Below are 23,622 nucleotides of genomic sequence, written 5' to 3'. Positions count from 1 at the left end.
AGAATAGAACAGTTCTTGTGAAGGTCTGATTTTTTTTTTTAAGGTGGACTGAAAATATTTATAACACAAAAGATTTAGAATGATGTATTTTTAAACAAATTCAACATTAAGGCCAGATTAAGAGTTGATAGTTGAAAATGATAATTGGAAAATAATGCTACAAAATCCACTTGCTCGATCAGTGGTCCTCAAACTTTTTACCTCATGCACCCCTGCCCCCTGCCACTGTTGGGAGCAGGAGGCCGTGAGCCGGGGGGCTGCAGCTGTGAGGCCGGGCTGGAGGCCGGCAGCCAGCAGCGGGGGTGCAGCCGGGAGCCAGCGCTGCAGCTGGGGGTGGGGCTGGGAGCGGAGCTGCAGCCAGGAGCGGGGCTGGAACAGCTGAGGGCAGAGCGGGGCTGAGTGGCACCTCCTGCCCCACATCTGGACTGGCCCAGGCTTTGCTGCGCTCCCCTCCCCCCCCCGAATGTTCCTCCATGCCCCCCAAGGGGGTCCACTTCACCATTTGGGGACCACTGTGCTAGATGGTACAGAAAACAGACTGATCAAGTACTGTTTCTCTGTGTGCATATGTAATATGTTATCTGTTCTAAAACTGGCCCATCTTCTAAAATGGTGCCAATGGTGCACTTTTTAAAAGGTATGCAGTATCGAAGTCAGTTTGCTGTATTATGTAATAAAACTGCTTCTGAATGTGACAGTTTATTGGTTATCCATTTTGATATTACAAAGACATGTAAAGACAATAAAAGACACGTCAACTTAAGCCCAACAAAGTTTTGTCTGTTTTTTTCATTTAGGTTTAGAATATTCATAAAATTAGTAACACAGTTTATATACTGGGCCATATAAATACTGGTATGGATGGATAGGGTTTATGTAGTTGATATAGATTAGATTAATGTAGACTACATCTTTAAATTGCACTGACTGTAATAGAGAGTTAATCACAGATAGTAGAAGGCTAGACTTTCCCTCTTTAATGTGGGAATCTCAGTGCATAAATGGAAACTGCTTATACTTTGATCATGTAGGACACCATGGCGTGATGATACTAGGATGTTTTTGCCATTTGTTTATGTATTTCTGAGGAAGGTAATGATTAAGTCTATTAGGATGTTGTCAGGTAGTTTAGATCAAACATTTGGCCTGCCTTTCCTGGCCAATGGGGGAGAGGGGTTGTTTTGTTTAGAAAATATCTCATAGACTTTAAGGCCAGACGGGACCATCATGATCATGTAGTTTAATCTCCTGCACATTGTAGCCCATGGAACCTCACCTACCCACACCTGTAATAGGCCCATAACCTCTGGTTAATATACTGATGTCCTCAAATCTTGATTTAAAGACTTCATGTTACAGAGAGTTCACCATTTACTCTAGTTCAAACCAGAAAATGACTTGTGCCCCCTGCTGCTGAGGAAGGTGAAAACTGCCTAGGGCTCTGCCAGTCTGACCTGGGGAAAAATTCCTTCTCAACCCCAAATATGGCAATCATTTAGACCTTGAGCATGTGGCAAGACCCACCTGCTAGCCACCTGGGAAAGCACTGTCTGTAGTAACTCAGATCCCTCCCCCTCTAGTGTCCCATCTCTGGCCCTCTGAGATATTTGCTTATAGCAATCGCAGGTGGGCCATAGGCCATTGTAAGTAATCTCATCATACCATCCACTCCATAAATTTTTCAAGCTCAGTCTTGCATCCAATTAGGAGTTTTACCCCCACGACTTCCCTTGGAAGGCTGATCCAGAACTTCACTCCTCTGAGCTTATGCTCAAATAAATTGGTTAGTCTCTAAGGTGCCACAAGTCCTCCTTTTCTTTTTGCGAATACAGACTAACACGGCTGCTACTCTGAAACTCCTCTGATGGTTAGATTCCTGTAGATGGCCAATTTGTTCTTATGCCAACCTTGACCATTAACTTAAATAACTCTCTCGCTCCCTGGTGTTTATTTCTCTGATATATTTACAAAGAGCAATCATATCTCCCCTCAGCCTTCATTTTGTTAGGCTAAACAAGCCAGGCTCCTTTCCTAAGGTAGGTTCTCCATTCGTCTGATCATCCTAGTAGCTCTTATCTGAACCTGTTCCAGTTTGAGTTCATTTTTTTTTTAACATGGGAGACCAGAATTGCACACAGTATTCCAGATAAGATCTCATCAGTGCCTTGTCTAATGGTAATAACATCTCCCTATCTCTGCTGGAAATATCTTGCTTGATGCATCCTAGGATTGCATAGGCTTTTTTCACAGCCATATCACATTAGCAGCTCTTAGTCATCCTGTGATCGACCGATATGCCCTGAACTTTCTCCTCGTCGGTTGCTTCTAACTGATACGTCCCCAGCTTATAGCAAGAATTCTTGTTGTCAGTCCCTAAGTGCATGATCTTGCATTTGGAACTATTAAGTTTCATCCCATTTCTATTACTCTAGTTTTCAAGGTCGTCCAAATCTTCTTGTATGATATTCCAGTCCTCCTCCATATTGGCAATACCTCTCAACTTTGTGTCATTTGCAGATTTTGTTTGCACACTCCCACTTTTTGTGCCAAGACAATTAATGAAAATATTGAATAAGACTGGTCCCTAGACTGATCCTTGAGGAACTCCAGGGGGAACATCCTTTCAGCCTGACTGTTGACCTTTCAGTATGACCAGTTGTAGCCTCCCGTTTTAACTCTTCCTTACTCATCTTTTGATTCTTGTAATAATCCCCATATCTGCCTGTTTGATTAATAACAAATTAGAGAAAAAAACTGTAGCCATTGGGGTAGTAGGGTTTTTTGAGACGGAGAGCGAGGTGATACTGTATTTTCCGCTGGATGCATCCGATGAAGTGAGCTGTAGCTCACGAAAGCTTATGCTCAAATAAATGTTAGTCTCTAAGGTGCCACAAGTACTCCTTTTCTTTTTGCGAATACAGACTAACACGGCTGCTACTCTGAAACCTGTAATATGTTTGTGTTCCTGCTTTCTTTCTCCTGCCTCTGCAACAGCAGATCAATCTTATTCCCAGAACTGTGCTAATGTCAGAGTTTGTTTCAAAATTGTTAGTTTTAATTGCCCTAGAATCTGTGGTAAAAATAGAAAATAACAAAAATGAGTAGGGATAGAGCTCTTACTTTCAAATTTCTTGGAGGAGGGGAAAAATTTAAAAATAACACTTGTGGTATTTTCTTAAGAAATACAAACGTCCGAATGTTAAGCAGTGTTTAAGTGGTGCAAGTACATACATAGCTGCTAATGGAGCCCTTTGATTTGTCATGAGATTGGTTAAGCTTGATGACTTCTTCTTTCACACCTTTCTTACCAGTAAAGCTACATCTTAAATACCAGGCTGCCATTGCTATCTGGTTAATTCTTCTGCTGTGGTTTTTATTTTCTATCGTTCTATAAAGGACAAAGATCTTCATTTTGGTGTGTCAGTCATGTGCTACGTTTGGGTCTGCTGCATAGTTGAGAGACCTTTCTACAGCAACCCTACTGTTTAGCCAGATTGCTTGCAAGAATACTGTTCCCCACCCCCATGATCTCACTGCAGAAAAGGAATACTGCCAGGAAGCGAGGGTGCGGGTGGTGGGAGGAAGAGTTATAGGAATATCAGTGCCAGGCATTTTCTTTGTAATCCCTATTGGTTTTGATAAATCAAGCTGGGAGAAGCCTTAGTTCTTTATAGAATTTTGTATTTATTTCTTGTAATACAGGTGTTTGCTAGCAAATCTCCATAAGGTTTTTTTTCCTCTTGCTGGTAATAGCTCACCTTAACTGATCACTCTTTTTGTAGTGGGTATGGCAACACCCATTTTTCATGTTCTCTGTGTGTTTGTGTGTGTATATATATAATCTTCCTACTGTATTTTCCACTGCATACATCCGATGAAGTGGGTTTTAGCCCACGAAAGCTTATGCTCAGATAAATTTGTTAGTCTCTAAGGTGCCACAAGTACGCCTCGTTCTTTTTTCTCCATATTTTAGTAACTCTACTTGAAATGCTTATGCTTTTTAAAGGACTGTGTTAGAGAATAGGGATGATGGGGGAACAGAGGAGGGATTTTGTTTTAATTACAGCTGCTTTTTGACAGTGAATGGAAAGACAGCCAGGCTTTCTCCTAAAGCCACATGAGGCCCCCCTTCCCTGCAGGGTTGTCTGGGCAATAGAAAAGGAGAAGTGCTAGTTGGCTGCTCTGTGGGTCTAATCTACAAGCTTCCCTACCCCCTTGTTAACTTCACTATGAAACTGAGGCTATAGATTTTATTATCTCAAACATAAAAGCAGTGTGTTCTGAAAGATAAGGTGGATAATAACTGTTGGCCTCTTGGCAGTGCGTTGCACTATCAGGCGCATTTAATTTTTTATTTTTGCGGAAAGGAGAAATGCTGTAAAAACTACCTCATGTTACTTGAAATATGTATTGGACTTCAGTTGACATTTTGACCGGTGGCAGAAGGGCCAGGAGTTAAATTTTCTTAACCTTGGTCTTAGAAGTACAGAATGAAGGCCACAGCAAGCCAAAAATGAGTATAGGCTAGTAGATGAGAGATTGCGCTTCAGTTGAGTGGGCCAGGAACTGCTCTAGCACAGAAATAATGTTGAGAAATTTTTTACCATTGCATTCTCTACAGGCCAGGAGAGTTAACACAAAAATAGTGGGTTCTGGGAAGATGTCAGAAGCTTTTCAGCACTGCTGTTTGGGATGGGGAAGAGACTTGTACGAATGCATTTGTGAATCCTTTGTTCAGGGACACCAGTTTTAAAGTATAAATATTCCCTTTAGAGCTTTGCACAAGTTCGTATATTTTAAAAACATGTGAAGGTGGGGCAAGGGAAAGGACAATCTCCATTGTGGCACCTGCATCTTTCACATGAAAAACATTTTTCACCTGCACATTTGGGTCCTATTTACACTAGCAAATTAAATAAATGCAGTACATGGTTTGAAGCTTATCCTCATACTAGAATGACTAGAAACGTAATTGTTTAGAAACTGAATTCTGTAGAAATTGATGACTTAGTCTTCTATACTTTGTCTGGCAAAGCTTTCCACTCAGAGGTGGATTTTTCAAGTTTCGATCTTGTTCGAAGTGGCATTCCTATCCTTCCTCCCAGGTATTTCTTAATGATTTACAGAAAAATGTTACTTTACAGTAGGTATGATTTTTTTTTTTTTTACTGGTTACCAGCAGACTGTAAAACATTAAAGTTGTCTTTATTTTTCTGTTTACATGCAGTCTTAGATCACAGTATCCAGTTTACTTGAGACCTTTGAGCTCCATGCTTTTACTGGGGAGTACAGCTTTTTAGATGTATGAATTTCCCTGTGTACATCCTGTTTGCTTTCGAAGAACACAACAATGTCACAACTTCACTTTGATCTAGGTTTTTGTCTGGTAAGGGCTGATTAGTGGCAATATCCTGTTTAAAGTAGTCAAAAATGATCCCCCTGTAGAGCATGTTTCCTCCTCCTGTGCGGGTATTTCCTCTTTCTTTCAAGTATGCGTTCAAACCATGCTAGAGTGTGAGAATGACAGGACTTTGCTTTTCACTCAGGGTTGTCCAACTGTTCTGTTAGTAAGGGTCTTCTGAGTTACATTAAAGAGTGAAGCTAACTTGCGTGCTGTAAAATTGTTGTTCACATCTAAAAGGTCAACATTAGGAGTTGGGTGTTAATTAGGGCACTGCCTTGTTCTGCACTGTCACTCTTTTTTAAAAAGCTTTAGCACTGTGATTTATTAGCAGATAAAGTCTTTTTATTTGAATTTCCTCACAACTGCAAATTGATCACAAGTGAGTATGCTCTGTTGATATTCCAGGGGTCTGCCTCAGGTTTTGTTTTGGAGATGGCTCTACAAATTGAAATCAGTAGCTACTGCGGACAGGTATATTTTACCTTGACTAGAAAATAGATATTCCCTTCTTTCTTGCCATTGCTTCTCTTAAATTTTGGGTAAATCATGACAACTTTCTCTTTGAAATGGAGGAGGGGACAGCATTGTATTTCTCTCACCTTTGCCCCCAGTACTACTGGCTGACCTGAAGTTAGGAATCTTTAATCCAGGCTCCTTTATATGTAATACTGGTGATAAACCAGTATAGTGTACCAGACCAGCAATGTAATAGAACAAGAAACTGTGATGACAAGATGACATGGGCTCCTTAGTACAGGTGGCATTTTTACATAATGGCCCAATATCAGTTTATAATCAGAGGTGGTTGTGTATGGAGTTGCTGACAATTGTAGTGGAATCCCAGTCTTCTCTATTATGAATAGAGTCATAGGGTCGTGAATATTGAAAACGCTGTGCACATCTGAAGCTAGCATTCTGTATGTAAGAATTGTGGTTTGTTGCTGGCGATTTAAATGGATCGAGTGCTTTTTGGGGGAAGGGCTGTGTTGCCTTTTGGAGAGTGCCTAACATGCTGATTGTTTCCACAATCTAAATATATTGAATGTTTTGTTTTTTTTTTAAGGCTAAAAACATTAAGGTTGCAAAATTAAGCACTCAAAATGCTGAAATTTAGGCTGCTCATTCAACCTTAACTGAGCCCCTGTATGCATTATGGTAGCCCTTAATTACATAATCACATATGTTTTTCTTACAGTACTTGTCTCATTCAGTGCATAGGAGGGATGGGACTGAATCAGGGTTGCGTAGGGTTGTCTATAGAACTCCTGCCTCATTTATTGCACTAGTTGAAAGGTGTGTTCTGCAGGAAAAAGAACCCAGTGAGCACACATTTTGCCAGTGAGGTTCACAGATGGTGGTTCTTCAGAGGTCAGCACTTAGGAATCCTGAGCTCAGTTCTAGGTTTTGGAGGGGTTCCAGACCCTTCTGCCCCTCCTTACCTATTGTACCCTTGCCCTATCTCCTTGTTCATGCTGCCTGGGCACCTGCAGGTGGGGGCATTGGAATCCTCTCCATTGATTGCCTGATGCCATGGCATCCCCTGAGTTCCCAGAGGAGCAATTGCAGGTAGACTCATGGGTTCAGAACCTGCAGCCGCATAATACAGTATGTTCAGTTGCAGTGTGGGGATGGTGCCTGTGTGGTCTGGCTGGAAAGTAGGAGCTGTGTGGGAATGGAGCAGTGTATGTATGGAATTCTCAGAGAATTTACATGCCAGACTCTTAATTATCCTCTACTGAGCATGTGCGTATTGAGATTGTCAGAAGCTTATAACTTGGCCAAATTTGGACAGATATTCATGGGGATGGAAAAAGGCACATCTTTGACACTCTGGCGAACCCCTCCCTTGACTGAGATTTCCAACAATATGGACGTAAGAATTCTTAAAGTGGACAAAATGACATCTTTCTCCCTAATTTATAACAATGAAGAGTGTTAGGCAGCCTTAACTATAGCTGTTGCTGCCAGCACCCTGTAGAATAACAGTGTGAGATTTAGTAAGATCACAGTATCTTTCAAGTATCAGGGATAGCCTTGTTAGTGTGTATCCACAAAAACAATGAGTCCGGTAGCGCCTTAAAGACTAGCAGATTTATATGGGCATAAGCTTTTGTGGGTAAAAAAAGCCACTTCTTCAGATACATGGAGTGAAAATTACAGAAGCAGGCATAAATATACTAACACATGAAGAGAAGGGAGTTAGCTTACAAATGGAGAACCAGTGTTAACAAGGCCAATTCAGTCAGGGCGGATGTGCTCCACTCCCAATAATTGATGAGGTGTCAATACCAAGAAAATACGCAATATCTTTGTATTCACTATTTGAACAAATTCAAAAAATGGGCTTACCATATCTATTATAGGTGGCTCTGCTTTCACCAACTATTATTAAGGTTGCCCGATGCTTCTCATCGTGACCCTGTTTTCAGTTGCTTATAACTTTTGTCTTAACTGTTTGGGCTGAAATTTTCCATTCTGGGTGTCTGCCTCATGCTGAAGTATTTTAGAAAATTCAGCCAGAATAGTTTAGCTGTTTCTGAGAACAAGGCTAGGGGAAAATGTTTTGCCCTTGTTAAATTGTGGTGACCATTTCTTAGACACTCTGTTGCCCCATGCTTTGCAGTAGGGACTAGAAATTTCACAGGGGGCTGGTGGTTTGCATGTCAGGGGTGTTCCTTTTGCCACCCCTGTGAAAATCTGCTTGAATTTGGCTAAGTTACAAGCTTTTTAAAAACTGCAGTTTGCTTATGCTCAGATAGGCTTTAGATTTTAGCAGCTAAATTCCGGAAAGATTCTGTCTGCGCTGGGCACATTCCAGTTTGGGACTGAGCAGGACTGTACCTGTAATTGCAGCTCTGGATTGCTGTGGGTGGTGCTGGGTCTGGGTCAGGTTACTGGAACTGAGATCAGGGAGCTTCTGAAAATATTGACAAGCAGCATCACTTGCCCCATAAACTCAGCCATGCGGAACGCAATGCCATCCACAGCCTCAGAAACAACTCTGACATCATAATCAAAAAGGCTGACAAAGGAGGTGCTGTTGTCATCATGAATAGGTCGGAATATGAACAAGAGGCTGCTCGGCAGCTCTCCAACACGAGTTTCTACAAGCCATTACCCTATGATCCCACTGAGAGTTACCAAAAGCAACTACAGCATTTGCTCAAGAAACTTCCTGAAAAAGCACAAGATCAAATCCGCACAGACACACCCCTGGAACCCCGACCTGGGATATTCTATCTACTACCCAAGATCCATAAACCTGGAAATCCTGGGCGCCCCATCATCTCAGGCATTGGCACCCTGACAGCAGGATTGTCTGGCTATGTAGACTCCCTCCTCAGGCCCTACGCTACCAGCACTCCCAGCTACCTTCGAGACACCACTGACTTCCTGAGGAAACTTCAATCCATCGGTGATCTTCCTGATAACACCATCCTGGCTACTATGGATGTAGAAGCCCTCTACACCAACATTCCACACAAAGATGGACTACAAGCCGTCAAGAACACTATCCCCGATAATGTCACGGCTAACCTGGTGGCTGAACTTTGTGACTTTGTCCTTACCCATAACTATTTCACATTTGGGGACAATGTATACCTTCAGATCAGCGGCACTGCTATGGGTACCCGCATGGCCCCACAGTATGCCAACATTTTTATGGCTGATTTAGAACAACGCTTCCTCAGCTCTCGTCCCCTAAAGCCCCTACTCTACTTGCGCTATATTGATGACATCTTCATCATCTGGACCCATGGAAAAGAAGCCCTTGAGGAATTCCACCATGATTTCAACAATTTCCATCCCACCACCAACCTCAGCCTGGTCCAGTCCACACAAGAGATCCACTTCCTGGACACTACAGTGCTAATAAACAATGGCCACATAAACACCACCCTATACCGGAAACCTACTGACCGCTATTCCTACCTGCATGCCTCCAGCTTTCACCCTGACCACACCACACGATCCATCGTCTACAGCCAAGCTCTGCGATACAACCGCATTTGCTCCAACCCCTCAGACAGAGACAAACACCTACAAGATCTCTGTCAAGCTTTCTTACAACTACAATACCCACCTGCAGAAGTAAAGAAACAGATTGATAGAGCCAGAAGAGTTCCCAGAAGTTACCTACTACAGGACAGGCCTAACAAAGAAAATAACAGAACGCCACTAGCGGTCACCTTCAGCCCCCAACTAAAACCCCTCCAACGCATTATTAAGGATCTACAACCTATCCTAAAGGATGACCCAACACTCTCACAAGTCTTGGGAGACAGGCCAGTCCTTGCCTACAGACAGCCCCGCAACCTGAAGCAAATACTCACCAACAACCACATACCACACAACAGAACCACTAACCCAGGAACTTATCCTTGCAACAAAGCCCGTTGCCAATTGTGCCCACATATCTATTCAGGGGACACCATCACAGGGCCTAATAACATCAGCCACACTATCAGAGGCTCGTTCACCTGCACATCCACCAATGTGATATATGCCATCATGTGCCAGCAATGCCCCTCTGCCATGTACATTGGTCAAACTGGACAGTCTCTACGTAAAAGAATAAATGGACACAAATCAGATGTCAAGAATTATAACATTCATAAACCAGTCGGAGAACACTTCAATCTCTCTGGTCACGCAATCACAGACATGAAGGTCGCTATCTTAAAACAAAAAAACTTCAAATCCAGACTCCAGCGAGAAACTGCTGAATTGGAATTCATTTGCAAATTGGATACTATTAATTTAGGCTTAAATAGAGACTGGGAGTGGCTAAGTCATTATGCAAGGTAGCCTGTTTCCTCTTGTTTTTTCCTACCCCCCCCCCCCCCAGATGTTCTGGTTTAACTTGGATTTAAACCTGGAGAGTGGTCAGTTTAGATGAGCTATTACCAGCAGGAGAGTGAGTTTGTGTGTGTATGGGGGTGGGGGGGATGTGAGAAAACCTTGATCTATGCAGGAAATAGCCCGACTTGATTATGTAAAGAGTTGTCACTTTGGATGGGCTAGCACCAGCAGGAGAGTGAATTTGTGGGGGGGGGGTGGAGGGTGAGAAAACCTGGATTTGTGCTGGAAATGGCCCACCTGTTGATCACTTTAGATAAGCTATTACCAGCAGGACAGTGGGGTGGGAGGAGGTATTGTTTCATGATTTCTGTGTGTATATAAAGTCTGCTGCAGTTTCCACGGTAAACATCTGATGAAGTGAGCTGTAGCTCACGAAAGCTCATGCTCAAATAAATTGGTTAGTCTCTAAGGTGCCACAAGTACTCCTTTTCTTTTTGCGAATACAGACTAACACGGCTGTTCCTCTGAAACCTGCTCGATAAGTGTGCACTGAAACGAGGCAAGTGTCCTGTGGAAAAAATGGTATATGATCACATATTTAAAGATTGTTTAACAGTGCAAACACACAAGAGGGCTGAATTAAGATCTCACAGGCAACTTTAATTCTGGCATTTCTGAACTTTTGAGTGCTTGATTTTGCAACCTTAATGTTCTTTTAACATAGCTTTTTGTGTAATAGTGTAACTTGTGAGTAAGCTTTCTAGCGAACAGAAAAAGAACATTATTTTGTAAATTGATCAGTTCTTAGACAAGACTATATAAACTGTCAAAAGTAAAAAGTGGAGAGAATGCTGTAAGTCTTAAGTTTGCTTTCCACATAAATGTGATTTTTGAATGCCATATGTACAGTCATATGCATGTAGAATTTCTCATACTAATTTGGTCTAATCTTTCAATTCTTACTAAATATTTATAAATCAGCATTTGCACAGTAAGGCATAGGCTTAGTCTTTTCTGCAGCTTAGCTCTGAAATGTTTGAGTGAAACTGTTACAGTTGGCCTGTAACCTAATTGGACTGGTGTGTCGGAAAGATTGTGGAATGGTTGCATTAGTTCAGGGCTACTTTGGCAATTGTGCCAGTGAAATAGAGAGATGTAACATGATGGCTCTGAGTAGAATGAGTGAATAAATATCACTTAGAAACTTGGGAAAACATCACAGGTTTTGTTTTTGCTTGTCTTTCTCCTTGTGGATGAATCACAGCCAGATTGAGTAAACACAATGTCCAGGTATTCCTTGGGGGAACTTTCAGCCAGCTGGGATTAACAGTTAGCATTTGTTTATGGGAGAGGATAAGCAAACCAATAAAACCACATTATGTTTCATAGCAGAACATGAGAGTAAAAGGTGCTCCAAAGAACCACCCCAAAAATGCATATTAAGGGGAAAACTTGAATTGCTCCTACTCAGATATGTTCAAACCTATTTTGCTAGTTCACAAACTCAACTCTGTTGAAATAGGAACATGGTTTTTGTTTGTTTGTTTACTCTTTCTATGCTGATGAAACTCATATTTCAGATATTGCTTTTCACAGATCTAATTGGTGATTTTTTTTATATTCTACCTTATCTGAGGCAGAGGAAACTGAGTGCTGATCACAGGACCCCTTCCTATGGTGCCTGATACACAAGGCAGCAGGGAGAGAATGGACAGGATTAGCTAGGATCCCTTCCCATCAGTCCCAAGGGTCAGAAGAAGAGTGATGGATGAGAAACATCTCTTCTTTTCAGCAGCCAGAAAGGGGTATAAGAGTTGGGATACACATGTAATTTTAAATAAAAGGTGTGCAATTATTTGCCTAACGTGTTTATTCTCTTAGTGGAGTACTGCATAGAATGTACATTCAGGGGGAAACTTTTCAAAGGCAAAAGGGAAGTTGGGCGCCCAGCTTGAAAATCTTTCCATTAAACTATCAAAATTAGCAGTTTATAAGGGCAAGTTACCTTAATTCTGTGGCCAACCAACTTTACATGAAATGGGACTTTTTTTTTTAATGTAGGTATGGACAGGAGCAAAGTAGTGGTAAAGCATCTTGACTGTCTGATACTGTATTGTGACGTGTCTTGAAGTTTAAACAGTATGTGATGACATTGACTTGCAATGATGCAGCTTTGTGATGCCATGTCAAATTGCTAACCTTAATTTTGTGGTGCTCAGCCTCCATTTATTTTGTCTTTTCAAGATTGAGTATCCCTGTTCCAGGGTAGTAGTGGTTGGAGTAGTTTGGAGAACTTGGAGTAGCTTACAAAATAGAGTATGTGCAACTGTCTCAATAGGATGGGGTTAGGGAAGGCTGGGCCTCAGAAGGAAGAAGCAGAATATTTTTCAGAACCCCAATATGACCAGTTTTAGGGAGTCATATATGAGAACTTGCATTTTTTAAGCCAAGTCCCACTAAAGCATACTACCATGAGAGTATGCATATCAGTTGCACTCTGTTTTGCATTGAAATATAACCCTTTTCATTGGCAGGTGCTCTTGGTGAGCAGTAGTCGCCATCCAGATAGATGGATTGTCCCAGGAGGTGGCATGGAGCCTGAGGAGGAGCCCAGCGTGGCTGCTGTGCGGGAAGTCTGTGAAGAGGTATGTACCCAACAAGAACAGAACACCTGGAATCACTCTCTGGTCGGTAGTTGATTCTGTTTTCTTCTTCTTTTCCATTCTTGTTTTTCCTTTCCTTTCCTTCCCTTCCCCTGCTGCCAAACTAATCTGCATGTTGATAAATATTTTCAGCCGGTTGGTTCATTTTTCAGTATCCCTGCAATTTATTTACAGGTACTAATAGTGCTTGCATTGTTAGTGACAGTGTCTGTTACTGTACTTTTCTATCTTCATATCCTTAACGGTAAAAATCATTTAAAGCCAGGTGCAAAGCTCATATGTGATAGAGGACTGATTACAATTCTAAAGTGTATTATTTCTAAATTGAATGCTACAGGATATGTTGGGCGCAAGACAGAATATTCTCATCACAAATAGAATTAAGACTGATTCGGGGTCTTGGTATCTATTTAAGAAACTTACAAATATATGTTTAATCTTTTTCCTTCATCTAACTGTGAAAAATACATAAATTCTCTTTCGTAATATGGGCATGGTATGTCTCATAGGTCCCCCAAAAGCTATACAATGATTTAAGTTTGACTGTCCCATCTCATTTCTTGCTGTGAAGAGGCAATCTTTTCTATTCCTGGTCCAGCCTTAACTTTCAGTAGTCTTTTGTGTCCTGTTTGTTTTGTATCTAATAGATTGATACAGTTCCTGACTACTGTTACTAGAATTTAAAATATCTTTTCAAATGGTTGCTGGTGCTTCTCCTGTACACACACCCCAAATATAATGCAGGTATCCTGTTTTTTTAAAATAAGGAAACAAGGTTGTGTTAGGTGGGAGGAAACAAAGGTGTGGTGTGAAGATGATGTTTGCAGAAACAATAGGTTTGAAGACAAGATAGTTGTGGGAGGAGGAGAAGAAAGGGACAGGGTCATGCATGATGCCAAAGTTACAGACAGTGGAAGAAAATAAGAAATGAGAAGAAAGGTAGCACAGTTGTTTAAAAAAGGCTCTCTTGTTCAAGAGAAGCACTGCCTTTTGTCTGAGACCTTCAGTTGAAAGAAGTTAAAATGAAGCTGTATTGTGTTAGGTTGAAGTTTACATTGCATAGTTAATAAAATGCAGTTTCTTAAAAAAACAGCTTCAGAAAAGACCTGTCCTTACAGAATGGTCCATGAGTTAGTATAGAAGATTTTAATGGTACCTTTCAAATCATTGAGGCCCATTTATTGGGGAATAAATTAAAATAATGTTTTGGTCCAATAAACAGGTTTTGGTTTTGTTTTTTAAATCCTGCGTGGATATCCAGAGACTGGCCATGAAAATAATTAGAGGCATGGAAAGACTTCTTGTCATTTAGCTCTCTCCTCATATGGGACTGTTCTAGAAGGAGAGGTGACAGGTATACAGAATTATATAGAGAAAGTAAATTGAGCACTCCTGTAGACTCTTCTTCAGTGAGAAGAATGAGGTACATTCAATTAAATTAAAAGGCAACACATTGAAAACTTATAAAAGAATATTATTTTACATAACACGCGTGATTTCTAACAGTGAGTTCCACAGATTAACTGAAGCCAAGAGCTGTTCAGGGATTTGGGAAGGATTAGATGTTCATATAGATAGCAAGGGGGTCCACAGTTGCATAAAATAACACTTAAAATGTTTTTGTAAGAATTGGTTTCAGAGTAACAGCCGTGTTAGTCTGTATTCACAAAAAGAAAAGGAGTACTTGTGGCACCTTAGAGACTAACCTATTTATTTGAACATAAGCTTTCAATGAAGTGAGCTGTAGCTTATGCTCAAATAAATTGGTTAGTCTCTAAGGTGCCACAAGTACTCCTTTTCTTTTTGTAAGGATTATAAACCATCATGCTACAGAGCATAAGTCAACAGCTAACTGATGAGAGTTTGGAGGAAACTTCCCCCATAGGCAGTTTATTTCATATCTATCAACTATGGAATTTCTTGCATTGTCCTCTGAAGCATCTGGAAATGGCTGCTGTCAGACAAGATGCTGGACTAAGTGGTCCCCTGGTCTGGTCTAATACAGCAGTTCCTGTGTTCTGTGTATCTATTCAGATGTCCTCAAAATCTACATATCAGAATTTAAAATCCTTATGTATACCACCCGCTGTATAAACTCTAAGCCTCCTAATATCAAAATGTCTTTCCTATTTAACTCTTCCATAAAACTCTGTATTAGGAAGTAACTGCCATTTTTTAAAAATTCACTAACGACACAATTGGCACCCTATTTTATTCCTGTAAAAGAAGCAGGTTCATGTACCTCTGAAGTACTTAAAAATCAACTAAAATATTGCAAGTATTTGAAGAACGATTGAGGGTGTTTTCAAAAATGTCCACACCTGCTTCCCCTCATATTATGCTTTGTGCTGAAAGTCAGATAAGGTTAGAGCTGAGATTATCTTCCTCCCCCAGTTGTGTAGTGAGGAGGATTGTGGGGCAGGGTATTGAACTTTGTACTTTGTTCACCTCCATTGTATAACTAGGCCCATGGCATTCAGTTTCAAATGCAGGTGGGGTTAATTGTGCTTGTGAAAATCCTTGGCAGCACCCAGGCGTCTTTCAGAGCAATTATTTGCTTGCATACCATGGAAAGAATAAAATGGTTATGTTTTAAAAAGAACCTCTCTTCCCAAAGCCCACTAGTTCATTTGAGGTCTATTTTTGTTGGCGTGTTTTTTTGTTTTTTTCTATGATGGTAGCATTTTTCATCTGCTCATATCTTTGAAATTGAGGAGAAACTACTCCGTTTTCTTGTTCCCAAGCTGTAACATGGCACACTGAACATGAGCTACTAATAATCAAGAATATAGCAAAATACGATGCTGGCAAAAGACAAATGGTGGAGTTTAACAAGGCTAGTGAAAAATGTTCTACTTGGGGACACAGCCCTGCTTTATGAAGAAATCACTATTAATAATTAAGCTATTTGATATTGAAGTCAAAGGTTCATTGAGCAGATCCGTGGCTTCACCTTTCAAATCCTAAAATAAATCTGCATTGGCCGTCCCTTTCTCTGGCAGCTGAGAGCCTCGGAGAAGCTGCTCTCTTTCCATGACAGCTCAGTGGTTGAAAGGAAGCCTTGGCATGGGCTCCATTTTCAGTGAAGAAACTGGTTTGGGCTGGCTGAGATAATCCCCTCTTGCTCAGCTGGTGTTCAGCTTGCTCACATGTATTGCTGCTGAATGAGACTGTAATTCAAACTGTGGCAGCCTAGCAGGGTTGAGTTGCTTTGAGTGAAGTACCTGCCTGCTTGAGTGCTGCTCAACAAACATCAAAAGTGCCAAAAGGAGCAGGAAGAAAAGGAGTACTTGTGGGACCTTAGAGACTAACCAATTTATTTGAGCATAAGCTTTCGTGGGCTACAGCTCACTTCATCAGATGCATTCAAAGGAGCAGGGTTACAGGAACAGCTGACCACTGCAGCACGCAATTGTATTTCTACTGATTTCAGATTCCACCTCTGCCCTCAGTCTATCAAATGCTGACATGATGAAGACTCCTTTCTAAATGAACTTCAGAAGAGTGATCTATTGCGTGTAGTTAAACTGGTATAGGACTATATGATCACTACAGCAGCTGATTATAACTTCTTAATCTAGTGAATGTAATCATTAAATGCTACTTAGCTGTATTTGTTTTGATAGTCTTCAAATCAGATTCCAATATGTCAGTTATAATTGTGCAATGTATAATACTTACACAGAATTACAGAAAATATTAAATCTCAGTTTTATGATCACAGAACTACTTTGTGTGTGCTAAAATGCTAGCCTGGGGGCCTGTCATATGATGGGCATAATCTGTTACTGGACTTGGGAAGCTGAGGTGCCCAGTTTGGAATGCTAATTTGGCAGAGGCTGTGGTCCATGGTGATGGCTTATCAGAGTATCAGTTGCCTGGAACTCAGGACTATTGTGTAAGCCTTAAATGAATTCACCCCATCGCTTGATTTCAGAAGTTTTTGAGGGGCAATAATTGGATTGTTGTGTTATGGGGGCACTAGTAGGAGCTCCTTTCTGATGAGAATTGATCCCCAGACATTCTTGGACAGCTGCATCCACCTCCTACATATAGGGATTGGCTGAGCAGGTAGACCCAGCTGGCTCCTTTGCAGCCCACCTCATGGGCTGCTATGGATTCATGGCTCCCTGGGCCTGCAGGAACTTTGGCAGCCCACCTGACAGGTTCCCCAGGATTCCAGGACCTCAGCTGGCTATCTCCCCCCCTAGTTCCCTGGGCTGCCCACCTGGTTGTGAGTCTTCCCTGGTGGGTGGCTACCCAGCTCTCTGGGCTGCCAACCTGATGGGCGGGCACCCTAGGGTGCAAGGGAACTGGCTGGAAATGTTGGGAAAATTCCATTTCAGGTCTCCTGAAATGAACTTTTTCAATTGTTTCCGTTCCATAGGAAAATGCATTTCTGACATTTTGTTCAGATCCAGAATGAAAACCTTTCCTGTAGGAAATTTCACATTTCTGAAAAGAAACTCTGGTTTCTACACAGTTCTACATTTAAATATAATAATGTTGTGCGGCCATTTTCACTTTTTTCTCTCGCAATTTGAATTCATCAGTTTGTGAGAGGCTGTTTATCTTTAATTTGCATCAGCTAATTAAATATTTGCTGTGAATTCCAACACCAGTTTTACATGTAAGGATAGAGCATATGAAGAATGAGAAAATCTGCTGTCTGCACAGATGCATTTGAATTTCACGTGTTTCCAGTTCCATTGTAGTACAGTTAATCTTGAATTATAATTAACTTATCACAGTCAACATTGTGGTATGTAAATGCCTTATTCGCCAATATACAGAAATACAAGCACTCAGACTTTAAATATTGGGTGTCACTACGAAGATTTCCAGGCTGTTGAACTGAAGCTGTAAGTTCCCCATGTGTTTATAAGAACTGATTTGAACCTGCAGGTGGCAAACATCAATGGTAACTTAAAATGTACTTTTCATCTGCTGTAACCTTCATTGTTAGCAAAATTAATTGCTAATGAAGGGTAGGGTAGGATGGTTAGAAACAGTAATGGAGAGCCCTAAATTTTAAACTACCCTAACTAATCCTGTGTACTTGAAAGCTGGGGTTACAAGGTATTTAGCACATCTGGCACATAAACATTCATGTGCCCCTTCATGCTTTGACTTGTGGGCTCTAAAGTTTTTTGTACATAGCTGCACTCAGAAACAAAACAAAAATAATAATTCGACATTTGTAAATTTCACTTTCATGCTAGGGATTGCACTACAGTACTTTTATATATTTGAAAATGTAGAAAAACATCCAAAATATTTATAATTTAAATGGGTATTCTATTGTTTAACCATACGAATAAAACTGTGATTAATTGCAACTATTATTTTAATCTTGTGATTAATTGTGATTTTTTTAAAGTGTTTGTGCTAATTTAATTAAAATTATTTTGATATTGTAAGGTTAGGCCATATAATAAGTTGATATTTTAAATTTAATTTAAATACATGTATTTAAAATTTTACTTAATTTAAATAAAAAATCCAATTTAAATACATGTCTGATATTTTTAATCTATAAATTTGATTATCCACACTTCTATGGTAGTTATAAGATAGCAGAGAATTAAGTCCACAGACTTACATTCCCAACAATGTGTGTGAAGGAAAGGGTAAAAGAGACATTTTGCCTAACAAGCCCTTAAAGATGTATTTGGCCCTTGTCTAAAATAGCAAACTTCATATCTTGTAATTTACCACCAGTATATTTGATGGAAGCTGTATTGTAGATAGTATTCAATTGATTTTACCTGAGGTTTCTCACCCTAAAGTTTTCTAGTGTGGACTCAGCCTTTGAACCCAAGTAGATCAAAGTAAAACAACTGCAATCCCAACCCACATTTTCTTCAGCTCAGATGCAAGGAAATAAAAGCTTTCTGTAGAATAGGTGATGTTGCTGTAGACTGTTTTTTGCATCTGACACACAAACTTATTTTCAGCTTTGAAACCCAAGCCAGCTGATCTTAGAGATCTTCAGCCTTTTCCCCTTTGTTTTAAGCAAGTTTTATCTGGGCTTAAACTGTGCTGAGCATGTCATTCTGTTCAATTCCCCATATAAGAGCTGTTGGAACATTGAGGGTATCTCGATATGCGGGTGTCAAATTGATTTTTCTCTTGAAGATGGATCCCAGGCTTTTGGGGCTCGTGCTACAGTTATATCATCCCTCTGGTGATTATGCTGTTTTCATGTGAATTGACTGCTTGCAACATTTGCTTCCTGTTTTTACAAATCTTGCTGTCACACTGGAAATAAAGAAATGAGCTGAGCTGTAGTTAAAAACATTAAACCGCATTCTTCTGTTTGTACTTTCTCTAGGCTGGAGTGAAAGGGACGTTAGGAAGATTAGTAGGAATTTTTGAGGTAAGTTTATTGAAATATCTGTTCAGGTTGTAAAGACTTGCTGCAGAAATGTCATGTTAGTGAAGCTTCTTTTTAAGCTTGCAGCAGTATGGGTGTTGGCCAAACTAGACAACCAGATTTGGAGAAAAAGCATCTTTTTGTGAGCCTGGTTTTTTGGTTTTTGGTTTTTCTGGAGATGCTGAGTGCTTAGTTTCCACTTCAGTTGGAATGGCTGGTGATCAGCAGCAATGAAAATCAGATCACTTATTAAATAACGCCATTCACCAGCAGTGAAGAGCAAGACTTCATGGAATAGTGTTGGGCCTATTTGAGTGTGGACGATCGTATGCTACTTCATTCTAATGCCACTTATTGTATTCCCTTGATTTTATACACTAACCCTTTCTGAACAGCTTCCTTGATCTTGAAAAGGGAGACCACTGATTGTAGTTCTGTAGACTAAATAAGGTCACTACTTAAAGGAAGGCTTGCACTATCCCACCTTCTCGAGGCTGCTTTAAGGTCGTGTTCCCCCCCCCCCCCCCCCCAAAAAAAAAAAAAAAAAAAAAGTTTAGGATTTTATTTAGGTGTTATCGTCCTGACTGCTCTGCCATAATCCTGTCCATTTTGCCTTTCAGAATCGGGACAGGAAACACAGAACATATGTTTATGTACTTATCGTCACAGAAGTGTTGGAAGACTGGGAGGACTCTGTCAATATTGGTAAGACCTTCATGCTTGTTAGCATTACTGGTGTATGTCCTCCCTCTCATACAGAAGCATGCTAACTCCCCACCCTTTACTGTAAGTGATTGTTAGGATAGTTGAATTCTTTTGAAAGCAAAAATGTGATCATGTTGTTGATTCCTTCTTCCTTCCCTGGTCCTTTAAGAGTCGTCTCAGTGGATTTATATAGAGACTCGTGTTTTATCTAAGTCTTGCACTTTTGTTTGATCACTCACTCCTAAAAGCTGTGCATTTAAATCCTTATTAGATCCCCAAATGAAATGAGTTTGTCAGTATAATTCCTGCAGGATGTTTGTCAACACTCTTAAAAGCCCATGTATAATTGGACTCATCTTGCAGGCTCTCCTCAGGAGAGGTCTCAGTACAAAGAGACAAATGCTGTACAAGAAGATTGAGATGCCTTGGGGGAAAAAGCACTTCCTCAAGCTAAGCCAGGTTTCGGAGAGTGCCATCATTTCCTCCTTGTCAGGAACATATCATTTAAAAAGAGAAAATTTGTTAGATGATAGAGTTCAAAATTTGTTATGAATTCCCTTAATATCGGTGGTGTTTCTATATTTTTCAGTCCCACTCAGAAATCATGGAAATAACATTTGAAAAAAACAATCTCAGAATCCAAAACCACCATCAATTGGATGGTGGATTTACTACCCTAATGATACATTTTTTGTGGAATGTTGGAGGCATCTGTGTTACACTTGGCCAAGGGGACTGTTCAGTCACTTTGAGATCAAAAGACTAATCAGAGAAGTCTCTTGGGATTTTTGAATTGGCATTGGGCTGCAAGCCCGCTTCATTGTTCCACTTTAATCACAATTGACATGGACAGAATGCTAGTCAACAGTAAAAACTTCACAGAAGGGATAAATGTCTATCTTTAGTTCTCTTATTGCATTTACTAATTTATTCCTCTACCCACAGGAAGGAAAAGGGAATGGTTTAAGATAGAAGATGCTAAAGAAGTTCTGCAGTCCCACAAACCAGTGCAGGCCTCATACTTTGATACCTTGAGACAAGGCTGTTTGGCAAACAACGGCACTCCTGTCATGACCACTTCATACACTGACTCTAATGAGAGCTCTGTCTCTGACATCAGATGACTGAAGACGTCCCTATAAAAGAGAGATTTTTGGAAAATAGACTGAAATGTGGATTTCTTTCCTCCTCCCTCTCCCACCCCCTTTCACATGCCTCCTCTGTTGAACAAGGCATGGGCAGCAGCCTGTGGCAAAGCAAGTGTTAAGAGTGTTGCAGTTTAGTGCAAGGTGGGGTGTTTTGCTTTTTTGGATATGTATTTTGTAAAATACATTTTGTGCATGAAGTGCCCCTTTCCCTTTACACCGCTACCCTGGCCTGGAGAGCGACGCTGCTCGTTTCGCCTCTGCCTTGTGTTCTGAAGTGTTCCCATATGTGTCATCCCAGCCATAGCCAGACATTTTTCTTTTTTTTAATTGGACTGCAAATGTGAGATCAATTCTTTAAGTCTTAGTCTGTACTGTAAGGTGCTGTTCAGACCTGTGATGGTCACTTTCAGCGCATATGTATAAACTATTTTTTTAGATGGAGGAATCTAACTTTTTAATTTTGCGGGAATTTTTTAAAACCTGGGCTACTTGTGAAAAGAGGGTTTCATAATTAATCAGTTTGCCTTGTTTTTTTTAATATGAAACTTTTTGTGACCATGCTAGTGGCTGGGCCAGTTTTCTCCTCCATAAACCCCCGAAATTTAGGGCAGTGACATTTTAAGGTCAGAGTGAAGTTTTGGTCACCTTCAGACATCCCTGGTGCTCAGTTCCTTCTCCTACAGATTCAGCCAACATTTTTGGTTTTATATTAGAATGAAATACAAGGAATTGGTCTTTACTGCCCAGCCAAAAGCAAACAGCCTCAGAAACTTTATGATAGAAACTGAATTTTGGCCTCAATGGTAGGAATCAGGGATTCAAAGTGGGGTTAAAATCTAACCAACTGGAGCTTCAAGCTCCAATGCTGCCCTGCTGTTTTGGAATTTTTTCCCATCTTGCTGATGTCTCTTCTTGTCCACATGCCTTACACTGTGCTCAACTGGCTATTGTAATTTGTGCTAAAGCATCCGATTGTACTTATTGAGTGTCATTGCACAAACCCGTGCGGTTTCCTGAAAAGAAGTCTTGGGGGGGAAAAAATTCAGGTGTTGAATCTCTCTTGTATGTGGCGTTGCAGCACTTATAATTGCACCACAGAGCATACTCAGAATGTTAAAACTTCTCATCCTCTGTGACAAAGGTACAGCTGGCTCCCAAGCAGAAATGCTAGTGTGGAGAAGTACATCATTTAATAGGATAGTTGCCCTGATGCATTGGCACACTTCATGGTTCTTTTTGTTTGTTTGTTTTTTACTGATGTAAGTTTTATGCTGTCTTGATTTGCCAACAGTGTTGTCTAGTTGGGAAATAAAATGGAAAGGGTTGGGGCTGGAGGGTGGGAGGGTAGGGAAAGGTTTGGGAGGGGCATTAGTTAATCCCTGGCTTGGGACAGGAGCTAGTTGCTGCATTTGGTAACTTCTCCTTTGTCAGAGCATAGCCAAGATGTGAAATTAAATCTGCAGTACTCTTCCTTATATTTAACAGAAATTATTCTAATAAATACTCATACTTTTCAAGAGCATTCTTTCTTCCCATTAAGTACTTATAAAATTCTGATAGAAGTATCCATGGAGCTGGGGTAATGGGAATTGGTATTTTCACTACTTTGGCAAGAGGCTGTTCAGTTTGAGATCCCATTCTGTTCCTTTCCTTGTTCTCCCTACTTTAATCAGTATGGGACAACAAGGCCAAAAGCAGTGCCAGTGATCACCAACATGAAAAGGCACACAAGGAAATCCCGAGAGGCATTATTCAAGAAGTAGTTTGAAACTGAGCATCTGGAATTCAGCCTAAATTACACCAGTTCTGTTCACTTCAACTTAGAAACAAATGTACAGTCCCTTCTTAGTCTTTGTTGATCAGCCTGAACATAACTCTAAAAAGGGCTTGAAAAATATATCCAGAAATGGACAAGAAAGTAGAAGAATCCGCTCTTTCCGAGCCGTTAGCAGGCCTAACAACACAGCCATCTACTGCCTTCAGTTGAGTTTTTGTCCTTCACTGTATAGATTAATACATTACAAATGCTTTGCAGGAAAGCAGCTGGTACTCCTGAAAGAGTAACTGCAGTTTTAATATCAATAGCATGCACATTTTTGTTTCCTTAAATCTAAAAATGTTTTTATAGGGCTGTTAAACTGACACTTTAGGGTAGAATATTGTTAATGACTTGCTAGTGGCTTCTTTGTTTGGGTCAGAAAAATAAATTGTGCCAAGAAAGTATTTTAATGTGGCATGAATTGATGCTGTTAATGCAATTATGTTGAGTGGCTGGTGTTATGCCTTATTAACTGGAAATAGAAGATTGAGCTCCTGGGGTGGAAGCAGTCTTTATTCAAAAGCTGTGTACTTAAAACAAGCCTTGTTCCTGACTTACATAAATCTTTCTCCCTTAACACCACATAGAGTTCACATCTCCCCAATATCTGAGGTTCTTCTCTAACAATTGTATAGCCATGTGGTATATCCATGTAAGTAATCTTATCCGAAATGACACTAAATTGATTTGGGACTCACAATTGA

The 23,622-nt window shown here is 40.5% G+C and overlaps 1 protein-coding gene across 1 annotated transcript in view; it reads left to right on the top strand.

Annotated features, from left to right (window-relative positions):
• The window catches only part of NUDT3 (nudix hydrolase 3), a 34,674-nt gene extending 11,352 nt beyond the window's left edge, over nucleotides 1–23,322 (top strand). The window contains exons 2-5 of the mRNA XM_048826587.2: nucleotides 12,742–12,852; nucleotides 19,205–19,249; nucleotides 19,867–19,951; nucleotides 20,897–23,322. Of these exons, the coding sequence (XP_048682544.1) occupies nucleotides 12,742–12,852; nucleotides 19,205–19,249; nucleotides 19,867–19,951; nucleotides 20,897–21,075 (420 nt within the window). The 3' untranslated portion in view covers nucleotides 21,076–23,322. The remainder of the gene's footprint in view (nucleotides 1–12,741; nucleotides 12,853–19,204; nucleotides 19,250–19,866; nucleotides 19,952–20,896) is intronic.
• The last annotated feature ends 300 nt before the right edge of the window (nucleotides 23,323–23,622 follow it).

Source organism: Caretta caretta, chromosome 21, assembly GCF_965140235.1.
Source record: "Caretta caretta isolate rCarCar2 chromosome 21, rCarCar1.hap1, whole genome shotgun sequence".
Taxonomy (NCBI): Eukaryota; Metazoa; Chordata; order Testudines; family Cheloniidae; genus Caretta; species Caretta caretta.
The sequence above is the reverse complement of the archived record's forward strand: the minus strand, read 5'-3'. Positions and strand labels throughout refer to the sequence as shown.